The 12,023-nt window shown below is 39.1% G+C and overlaps 1 protein-coding gene across 4 annotated transcripts in view; it reads right to left on the reverse strand.

Moving 5' to 3' along the window:
- Positions 1–12,023, reverse strand: part of LOC128864424 (solute carrier organic anion transporter family member 5A1) — a 123,273-nt gene that overhangs the window by 38,728 nt on the left and 72,522 nt on the right. For 3 of the 4 annotated variants that reach the window (XM_054104075.1, XM_054104076.1, XM_054104074.1), the window contains exon 3: positions 5,831–6,317. In XM_054104075.1, coding sequence (XP_053960050.1) covers positions 5,831–6,153 — 323 coding nt within the window. In that variant the 5' untranslated portion in view covers positions 6,154–6,317. Of the gene's footprint in view, positions 1–1,224; positions 1,288–5,830; positions 6,318–12,023 lie in introns of those variants that run through there. The other variant, XM_054104077.1, reaches the window with a different exon arrangement.

Consider the following 12,023-nt stretch of genomic DNA (forward strand, 5'->3'; position numbering starts at 1 on the left):
CAGTTCCTCCTGTCACTTAGCAGAGGGGACTGTAGGAGGCTGGTTGGGCTGATGACGTGCCACTTTCCATGGGCAAAGCACATGGAAGAGATAGGCATCTCAGACAGTGCACTTTGCCCAGCATGTGGAGAGGAGGATGAGACGGCGACCACTTTCCTTGCATCGCTCGAATCAGGCTTGAGGTCTTTGGCACTGGTGTGTTAAGAAGCGACCACCTTGGCTCCTTGAGAGTAGACTTCTTCGGAGGTCGAGTAAATTTAAAAAAAAATTAAAGGGGGAATCTGAGTGCAATACAATGGACTTAATTGTGCCTGAATACTGTACTTGCTAGTCTGTCCCGACAAAAAAAAAGCTACCAGTTTTTTAATATATATTATAAATATAAAGAATTTACAAAAAATAAAAGTTTACGGTTGTTCAAGTTCTATAAAGGCCTTCATACATCTTTAAATTTTCAAAAGATATCAAAAGAAAGTGTTTCATATGAAATACCGATTTAATTAACTAATCGTTCTCTACAAATCAGTCGTATATATACATACATACATACATCCTCATCAAGTAGGCCTCCTTTCCGCGGGGATGAGGCATAAGTGGTGGTTTAACCCCCATATCATGAGAGCTAACTAACAACTAACTAGGGAAGCTCCATATGAGGGTTGACTGGCCATCAATCCACGTAACAGCGGATCCAATCACCATGGGAGATCACCGTACCGACGATTTTTTTAGGAGCTTTTTCATAGCAGTATTGGTAGCAATTGTTAAGGGTGAAGAGAACTAGTTTTCCAAACATTTTTGACCAAAAGTAGCCATTCGTCATACACAATTCCCAATTAAGCTTTGATAAATTGTTGTAATGCATACTTTTGTCAGACACTGTGTACAGCACAATCAATTTTGTTGTATGCATTTAAATGCCTACTTATGCATGTATGTATGTAGTTACATGTGTGTGTGAAAGCGCCCCGTGAGGTCAAACCTCCTGTCAACCGAAGGCCAAAGAGTCAAGTTCATTTCTCAACGGTTGTGGCAATGACAAGCCAACGGCATCCAAAAACCATCAAAGGATTTCACATGAAAACCAATACACTTTTATAAACACTAATGCACACACATACGTATACGTATATGGAGGATATGTATGGATGGAATTGTTTTGTTGTCGAGAATTCATTTATAAACTCACTCACTCAGTAGTAATTCACTGACTCAACGACTTACTTGCACGATTCTCAAACATTTCAGCGTCACTGCCACTACCACTGTCACCCTCGCGCCCGCCTACGACAAATAGTAGTCACACAGTCTCACTGACAGCCGGTCAGCATTTAGAGAACATATGTCTTATGTGCATATGTATGTATGTCTGTAAGTATAAGCTCGCGACACAACGTACCACGTATATAAATAAGAACAACAACAACAAAAGATCAAACAGGAAGCATTAACCGAATTTTTCAATATTTTCGAATGTTGAAAGAATAATATAATTTATATTTTTTGTTGTCCCTTATTTGGCTTAACTATGCCAATGGAGCAAAATTAATCATTCGCACGTGCAAATCTCTCAACTCGCGTCGCCGATACTCATTTGGTAACTAAATCAATGAAGCGGTTCGAGTTGGTTGGCTGGCTGGCAGGCTGGTGTTGTTGAAATTTTACTTTATAAAGGTTTTACGAAATGGCCATGCCGCGCCTGACGTTCGCCTCACTGCTAGTCGGCTGATGATTCGTCTGTCCGCTTACAATGCCTACTACAGTGGCACATTCACTAAACTCCAGCCCACCTGGTTTGCATTTTTAGCACGTGTAGCATGTTTATTCTACCTTCTCTTCTTTTATTTTACATTTGCTTTGTTTCATGCAAGCCTGCCATATTCGTGTAGATGGAGTTCGAATGTACCAAGTGCAATGGGTTCCACGTCGTGATGAGTTGGGTTCGCCATAAAATGGCAAACACTACTAGTACGAGTATTCCCTTGGCGCTCTAGCACCGCAATGCTGCCTAGTGTATGTGCATGAATAGCTTTATGTGATTACTTTTGGAATGGTAATCGATGAGAACTACGAAAACTTTATGGCAGTATTTACTTGAAAACAAAAATTCAAATAATACGGAAATTGCTGTGTGTTCTTCTGCCCCAATACCTCCCCTTAATCAATATGTTTGACTTTGTTTTTTTAGTTCCGGCATATTTTATTTAATAGGCCTATACTGATGCCTATAGTTAATTCTTACACATACACACTTACATACATATGTGCGTATAACTATAAGTACAAAAGCACTTTCGCTCTCTTTTCGTCCATATCAGCATTAAAAGCTATTAAAGTAGAGTTGTTGTTCTTTACTTTATATTGGATCGGCCACTCGTATTCTGGACTGCGCAGTGAGTTCATTGACACAAAGAAAATTTTATATAGGGTAACCAGATAGCATTGATAGGTTTCGAATTATTATGTTTCGGCAACTGCCAAAGTTACCAATAAGATGCAGCTGTCAAAATATTCAGTAAAGTGTGCCAATTTATCAGGCATTCTTGCCGAACGTGTGGGAATTATTAAAAAAATATGTATTATTCAGATTCCTGCGTTTTCTCACCTCAAAACGCAAAATTGCCTTTATGGGAGCCAACATAGTCTTCACGTATCTGACCAAAATCAATGCATTCACAATGACTGACTGTTTGATCCCATTATGGCATGCCAGCATCATCGAACCAAATTTCTTTCGAAATGAGAAAGGATACACGGTTACCGTTAGTAGTCCTCGGCATATGGCGATATTAACCAACTTTCTATGGACAGAATACATTAATACCTATGAAATGAGCCTTCCAGCTATTAGTCCATAGATGTCGCTAGGAGTATTTTTAAGCCTTCCCAAACGTCTTGTTTTTTTCGTCTGTCATCTATCAGCAATATTCAGTTCATTGTTTGCTACGTTTCATACAACAATGCATTTTTGTCGCTCTTAAAAATGTGGAATTTCGTGCCTTCAAACTACAATTTGGGGGCATCGAAAAACCACTTGTGAAATGTTGCTCTCTCGGTTAAAAAGGAAGCCTTTTCTGCATCGAATCGTTACGGGTGAAGAAAAATGAGTGTATTTCTCCAATCCCAAACCAAATCGCTTCGGCCGCAAGGCAATGCTGAGTGTTTTCTGGGATCAGTGTGTATGATTTGGTACGAGCTATTAAAACCTGGTGAAACAGTTGACGGTGTACGCTACCAACGACAATTGGCCGATTTTAAAAGCGCTATACACCGAAAAAGCCCAGAATATGCCGATCGGCGACTTAAAGTAATTTTTCTTGATGACAATGCACCACCACATCGAACAAGAGCGACCCGGGAATTGGTGGAGACGTACGATTGGGAACCGCTGGTGCATGCTGCTTACTCACCAGACTTGGCGCCTTCCGATTATAATTTGTTTGCATCGATGGGCCCCGCACTAAGCGTCGCGGACAAACTTGGTGTTTATTCGCTGCTGGTTTACTAACGACTGAACGATGGAGAGTAAGAATACGTGTGATCAATTGATCTATGGGATGGACAGCACTGAACTAAAGCGATTCAATCAATATGATTTCGAAGGCTTGCATCTGGTATATCCAGTTAGTTAATGGAAAACTTCGCACAACATGGCCTCTTCTGCGCTGGAAGATCGCTTGCTATTTTTATTTAGCCTCACCTGGTAGAAATACCGGCGTTAGTTGACACGGGAGAAAATAGTCGACGACCCCATATTGTTGAGCTCTGCTAAGAACGCCTAGCTTGCAACAATGTGAATCAAGAGGAAGAAGATACGAGATCATTACCTAAATTTTGTTCCACGCACGAATGGTAAATATGAATTTGTAGAGTGACATTAAGAAAGGCCTTTACGCTCATCAAAGTTTGAAAAGGAATTGAAATTGCGACCATGGACGGGCAGTTCCCATGACTTTCTTTTCTTTGGATTGCTGTAATGAATCCATTTTTCATCACCCGTCTCGATGCGATGAGGAAACCCCTTCCTTTGTTGGCGCTGGAGCAGTTGTTCCAGGCGAAAAAAAGGCGTTCAACATCCCTTGGTTGTAACTCATAAGGAACCCAAGTCCCCTGTTTCTGAGTCATTCCCAAAGCATGCAATCGCTTGGAAATGGATTGGCGGGTAACTCCTAATACTGAAGCAAGCTCTTCTTGCCTTTGACACGGGTCCTCATTGAGCAATGCCTCCAATTCAGCATCTTCGAAGGTTTTTGGCCTTCCTTCACGCAGACGGTTGTCAACATTAAAATCACCGTCTTTTAAGCGACGAAATGAATCTCGCCACGTTGTGTCACTCAAAGCAGCATCTCCATAAACTTTTTGTAGCTCTCGATGCGGTTCAGCCGCCGGTTTTTCGAATGAAAGAGGAAAATCAACACTTCCCGCAAATGACGATTATTCGGTACAAAATCAGGCATTTTCACAAAAACAAATATATGATACCGAAACCAAATCACTAATGTGTCGAAGCAGTTTGTTTACCATATGTCTAAGCTTGGTTTATGACGTTTAGGTTATGTTAGAATCGACTGACACACACAGCTGGCGGCATCTATTGACAAACAGCGAGAACTTAGTTGCGCATCATTATAATAATTTTAACGTAATAACTTGCATTGTGAACTTTTGAATAAAAAGCAAACGCTTTTGGACTTATAATTATTTCGTTTTGCACAGAACAAAAATTTGCGTGTTACTAAAATACCAACAATAAATGCGGTATAATTTCCGTTATGGGATACTGTTTTAAACATATGCGCAATCAACGAAACGATATTGGGATATTTTCCTATTATTGCTTTAGTAAATATCATAATCACCTTGGTCTTATAATTATTTCGTGCGGGGTATAATTTATGTAACAAAGAATTTTCCAGCAGAGATTAGCTTCCAAGTACTGTGCAAAAAGCTGTGCAAATCGAAACTTTTCATGCATAGTTATTTGCGAGCATCTGTACATATTTTGGGACTTTAGTTAATAAAATGTAGAGATTAACTACCCGTCCTACTATCTATGCATGAACAATGGACTTCCACTCTCTTACCTTGAATGGAAATATTTTTAGCACCGTTCGTGTGGGTTACGGCAGCGGAAGGGGTTGTATGAATATGCGAGCGGCACGAACTCTTTGCAGCTGAATCGGTGAAAAGATATGGAAATCGTTTCCCATTAATCCATTTACCAATGGGGACGACACGAATATGTAGTATTTTAATATTTGCCTTAAACCCGGCATATTTATAAATATTTTGAGTAGTTGACCTTCCCTAAATAACACATAACAGTGTGGTGCTCATAACTTTGACAGCTGTTTTGGCCGAATTGTTTGGTGAAACTTTCTTCAGTTTGGTTGTGTTAGTTTTATTTCGAACCTTTTTTATAGCAGAAATGTTCTCAAAAGCATATGCCTTTGCTTGGTGAGAAGCGAACCAAATTAGCAGAAAAAGTTTCTAGAACATAGGCATTTTAGTCCGCATTATGCTTTGTACCCAGAACTTTCTGTCAGTGTGTCACGAGCAATTTAAGTGTCTACAACGGACGTCAACTTTAGCGAATTGCGTGGGTGAGCGCAGCCATATGTTGAAGTTATTTTCGGTTTATCTAATTTGCCATATTTTCCACACGCCCCTTCCATGGCCTTTCAATGCATCCCAGTTATAGTTGGCATTAGGAAAATAATTAATTATTTTTTTGCGTGAAAATTGGTGGGCAAGCCTTTTTTTTCCATTTATCTCTCTCAAGACCACTATTCATATTATAACTATCAATCTTTCACCCAAATTTACTCACCTGTGACCACGGCGGTGTGTTGTTGAGCTGGCGGTACTATGATTACGACATACACCTTCACCGCCATCAGCATGCGCGCAATTGCTGTCACCACTGCTGGTGTTTATTACAGTAGTTCCACCGTATCTGTTGCCGCAATGCTCCATTTCATCATAGTTAGCCGCCGTACAAGCAGCTGAAGCGTTCGCAGACGATGACAGATTGGCATTTGTCGCATTTGTTGAAGTGTTTGTGCATTGTTGTTGCGTACGTTGTTGTTGGTGTTGTTGCTGTTGCTCCGCCAACCTTTCCTCGGTTTGCGTAGCTGGTCGATTGGCTGTCATACTTGTTGTCGGCACTGTTAAGATGTTGCATTCATCGAAATTCGTAAAAGAAAAATAAACTGAAATGCGAAACAGCCGGTTTTGTTATTTCGCTGAGTTTTTTCACATTTTTTCCTTCCACTGTCCAATTGCCGTACTCTGATTACAATTGCATTATTTCTCGTCTGTAATGAATAGATAAAATATGAAAAAAAGGAAAAATTAGAGCAAGCTGTAGGAAATGTTACGAATTGCGATAAATCTGTGTCGTTTTCATTTGAGTGCACTTCAAGTTGTTTAAAGACATTGCTTTCGTTTATCTTATTGTCGTGATGTAGGTGCTTATTGATGAGCTTTGCATACAATTTGTCGACTTATAGAGCACTTTTGTTTGCTTACGGGGCTGACGAAGTAATTTGAAATAAAGTTTTCAAAAATAAAACTACACAATGTTGCAATATTTATAAGCACGGGAAATATATGTGCCTCTATACGCAAATATGTGGTTTTGTATGTATCGGGCGTTTTTTAAGAGCTTGAGAACTTAAAATGATATGCAAAACAGAAATATTGTTGGAATGATTTTTTTATTTTTTTTTATTATAATCTGGTAGATATTTTCATTGCATTTATTCTTTGAATATGATACCCGGCAACGAGTTACATGGTCCACTTGATCAGTTCAATTTTTCACTACTTTTTCAATAAATCTAGCATAAGATAATAATTTGGCTTCAATGCTTTCACGAGCAGTATTTTATGGGCATGTAAACCAAGAACCTTACGTAAATTTTCCACTGAGTCGAAAGACAAAGGCCAACAAGTTGGGAACAGTGATGAATTGAAAATTTTAGAGCCTTCTTCAACACTCGCAAACAATTTTTTTTTTCGAAGCAAGATGAAAGTCTACAATTTGTTCTTGATGTCTTGCCCATCTTTACTTACTTACTTATGCTACTTAGATGGCACTAGGTTTTATGCGATTCTAATACAATGCGCCATCTAGCTCGGTTCGCTGCTTGCTGTGGCCAGTTGGTGACACCGAGTGCTCCTAGGTTATGCCTCACTTGATTTCCCCAACGGAGATTAGGTCTTCCTCTTCCTGGTCGTCTACCAGTGGGTTCCCTCTCAAAGGCATGGCCAAGCCAGCGCAGCCGCTGTACGCTTCACTATATCCACAACTCGGTATAGCTCATACAGCTCGTTGCTCCATCGGATACGGTCCTATGCGAAGAGGACCAAAGATTTTTCGGAGAATTTTTCTCTCGAACGCTCCCAGAGCTCTCTCATCAGTTGCGTTTTTGTACAGCGTTTGTCCTTTCCTTTTTCGAGGGAGGGCTCTACTTCTCAATTGCCTACAGAGTCCAAAGTAACACCTATTGGCAAGAGTTATCCTTCCTTTAATCTCTAGGCCGACGTCGTTATGGCTGTTTACACTGGTTCCTAGATAAACAAAGTGCTTCACTGCTTCAAATTCGCGGTTGCCAAGAGTGACGTGTTGTCCATCTTTACTGAACAGAAATGTCAACACAGTCAAACTATAGTTATCGAAATCGATAGTTCTCATGCAGCTAACATAAACACCCTATATATATGTATACATATGCATGCTTTGTCAGCCTAAATGTAAAAAACTTTCTTTACTAGCGAGTTAAACTTTTCTCGAGAAAGATATTCTCTAATTCTGAGTGTCAATTCATTCCATCCAAATGAGGAAATCAAAATTTAGAAACAGAAAATGTATATACAAGTACATACCTACATATTTCTATAAAATTGTAGAAATTTTATGGAAAAAGGAGCACGGTTTTAATCAGTGGTTGTGCCAGAGGTGTCTGTCTTCAGAATTACTTTTTTATATTTCATTAATAAATAAAAAAATTAAAAAATATTTAAATAAAATCGAAATTCCATACAAATAAATCTTCATGGTGGGAGAGAGATTTTTCTTTCTTCTCTCTTTTTTGTAGGGAGTTTTCTTACTTTTGTTAACTACGTGCAAAAGTAGCACTGCTAGATATGTTTCTACGTACTTATGACAAAAGTTCTGTCACAGTCGACGTTGTGCGATTGAGTGATGCAGATCTTTGACAGCAATTATTTATGGCATGTTACTTTTCAGACGGTGGAGAGAATTCAGACCGTTCACTGGCGGTTTTGAAGGAATCAGCTGATTTGTTGGCTTAATAGGCGATGTGACGGCAAAAATTGAGATTGTGTTGGTCATGAACAAAAAAATTAACTCAGTCATTACTCATGTTACCTCGTTTCCGTCTGAACAAGGACTAATTGGACGATTGTAAAGAATATGTGGTGTGCAACGTTACAACAAATGAAGATCTACTTGCACAAACAATCCCAGAACCTGCTAATGTCGAGACTAAACATGGGGTACGGCGTGGGATTGGACACACTTTACGAAGGGAAAACAATGATATTGCTAAAATGACGCTAGAGTGGAGCCCCCAGAGAGCATGACCTAGAAGTACGTAGATAAAAACGGTGCACAAAAGAGCAAAGTCGCGACGTGCTTCTGGCCACGGTAGATCGGAGGCACTCGAGAGAACTTCTAAACTTCAAAGCCGCAGTTCTCGAATTTGGTGGGTGTCCTCGGCGGGAATTGTGACTTGGGATTACTTCAGGTACTTTCTGCAGAAACTGTCTGGAGGATGTGTTAGAATCATCACAGAACTTTCTCCGCCTCGCCGAGCTAAGATTCAGACATCTTTGCTAAACCTGCGTATATAGCAGGCTCAAATGTCACACACCTGGTGAATTTCAGTACGAAATTGTGAGTAGACACAATCTGGTCATCATCCTCCTCTAATCCAAAGCCCATTTTCCTTTTTCCCCCTGTTTGATTTTTCTCCCTTTATTTTCATTCTGCATGGAAGATTTTGACTTTTTGTTTAAGTGGGCTCTTTCTTACATGAGCAGCTATTTATCCTATAAGTCGGTGGTGAAATAGTTTATCCAATTTTCAAATTTATATTTTCAACGTTGTAATTATAGAAATCAATGTAGCTTGCATTATAACTGATTATAACAGATTTAACACTGAAATTTACTAAAAACTTTTTATGAAGGCAGATGATGGAGATCCCTAATAGCTCAAACTCGTGTAAGATTAATTAACTCAAAAGGTCTCACAACTATTTGAAATGCTAAAAATTAACCCATCGAGTCTATAAAATTTTCAAGAAAATCCTGAATTTCATCGATTAAGATAACTTTCAGCTTAATGACTATATCAATAAATTAAATTGAATAGTAAATGAGTTATTAGATAACAAAAAACAACATGTGCCTCAAAAGAGAATATTCAAATTACATTAAGAGTCCAGATTTCATGCCGGAAGTGTAATTGAATCGAATTTTTCCTACCATGAAAATTATTACTGTGTTATAGTAGTGTATTGAGGATCTGACCTCAGTGACATGAGATTCCAACAAGACACTAGCATACGTCTCACAGCTGGTCAAGACATTGATTTATTGAGAGGGCAGTTCGGTAGTCAAAAAATCTCAATAGTACAGTCGATGACGGCATGGTGAAACGATTTTTAGAGGTGTGCTATTTAGCTGACCGTTATTCGGCTCTCAGCGAATTTGACAGAATAGGCTGATGGGCTGACGTCACTTGGGATGTGTTTACTAAAAAACTGAGAATGTTCGGTGATATGCGGAAAAAATCAACCAATAACACTTCGTTCCCGTCTGACTAACGATTGATTGGACGAGTGTGTGAATACTATACGTGTGAAACGAGCGGGCAGGCCCTGTGTCATGGCAGCCGAAGCTACAATTTTTTTCCAAACGAAGTAACATGAGCGGAGACTGAGTTTACTTTTTCGTACATCACCAATAAATCTCAGTTTTTTTTCAGTTTTCCCCTACTTCGTCGGCTAAGAGTGGGTTAACGGCCTGATATTGACCAAACCTCTAAAATCTTTTCACCATGGATATAGTATGTACATCACATCTGGAATAAATTTCAGTCCGATATCATGGATATTCTGAGGTTTACTTATGTAAAAACTGTGCAGGCCTCTATTAAATAACCCGACAATTTTGACAACGCGGAATACGCTAAGATAAATTCACCGTATGCTCTGGTTTTGCTTAGACTCTTGGTGCATATTTTTAATTTTAGTAGTAGAAACGACGGGAGACACATCGAGTTGAGTAGATGGTCTAAAAATATGTTTGCCTACAACAGCGGCAACAGTCAGAGCCGCTGAAATGGAAAATCGAGTGGAGGCATAAAAATATGCATGTTCAGTACGAAAATGTGTGGTTGTATATGTGTATAAAAGTATTTCTACTCCATACGTATGCGAGTTTATTTACATACTCGCACATGCACGTACATATACAGTATTTAGTAGGCTTACTGCAGTTTGAAATTAATACCAACTGCCACCAGACTTGCTTCCTAGCAGTAAAAAGTAGGGATGTCCTTATAAAAGGACTAGTTGCAAATAAAGTACGCGGTTTGCGGTTGTGTACAAACTGATATTCGGTTTGAAAATGGCACCCACTAGAAAAAATGGTCAAAGCAGACTGCGACCGAAGAACATCTAAAACATAGAGGATACACTATTGGAATTTTTCTTTGACAAAACTATAGGATAATATCGGTGCTAGCCAACAGCTGCCTCAACTGAAGCTCTCAGTGTCGCAAAACGGTATTGTGGTGATCGAAAACACCAAAAATAAAGAATAATTTTAATGAGAGGACTACAACTTAACTCACGAAATGAAGAGACATGCAGTTATCGGCGCTATACGTGCAAATCACACCGATTTAGAAATCTCTAATTTTCTTAAGTGCGCCCGTTCATTTGTTCATAAGGTTTGCCATGAATTGGATGCAATAGACCTCGACGCAAAAACACGAGGAACATTCTGACTCTGTCAAATCTGTAGAATTTATAAAACAAGTGGAAGCGATCGATAATGAGGACGCCTCAAAATCAATGAGGACTCTTGCGAGGGAGCTTAATATGTCTGACGGTCTTATGTGTCGAGTTGTCCATGAAAATCCTCGGTATATCTGAGTAAACTCGAGAAAAGTCGAGTTATCCGATCAAATTAAACAGTAGTGAAACCCTGGATTGATAGTGTACTCGCCAACCCATTCAGCAATATTTTCATAATTTCCTTCACACAAAACGATGGCGACACAAAATTGGATGGCTGAAAATTTCTTTAACCAAATAACACTGAAATTAAGGCCGCATAACTCTTCAGACTTTAACTCCCTGGACAACTATGCATAGTATAGATAGTGCTGGCTGATCTGTAAAAAGATCCCACATAGACTTCTAGGGTCCAGTGCTTTGTATTTGGAGTCGAAGATATTATTTTACGTAATTTTTGATGCACATCTTCGCGAGTTTTTACAAGCCGCACAAGCATCCATTTTGGATCTGCATTGTTGAACACATTCCGAGTTGGTCCAAGGAGCCATATTTGCTTTAATAGCTGCTTGGCTATCAGTGATAATGTTTGTCCGAGTATTAAGAGGAGTTAATTCAGGAGCTAATTTAGCTGCTTTTGTTGCGGCATAGATTTCAGCTTGAAATATACTACAGCGTGAATAGGGGCGTAGGTGAGCGTAAAACAAATAACCATCCTTATAACACAATTTTTTCTCTGAAGGCTGCAATTAATACCTTTATGTTCAATGTTAATAAGGAGCATTTAATTCGGGCACGCAATCGTTACCGGACGCCGCTCGAAGAGGTTAGTGCAGCTAATGAAAATTTGATGGCATGATTTTATAAATATTTAAGAAGTTAGGGTTGTGTAAGAGATTCGTGAAGTTGTATTAAATTTTGCTCAAAATAAAAACTAATTAGTTTTACTCTCAAATTGTCTTCAAATAC

The sequence above is a fragment of the Anastrepha ludens genome, chromosome 5 (assembly GCF_028408465.1).
Source record: "Anastrepha ludens isolate Willacy chromosome 5, idAnaLude1.1, whole genome shotgun sequence".
NCBI classification, from domain to species: Eukaryota; Metazoa; Arthropoda; class Insecta; order Diptera; family Tephritidae; genus Anastrepha; species Anastrepha ludens.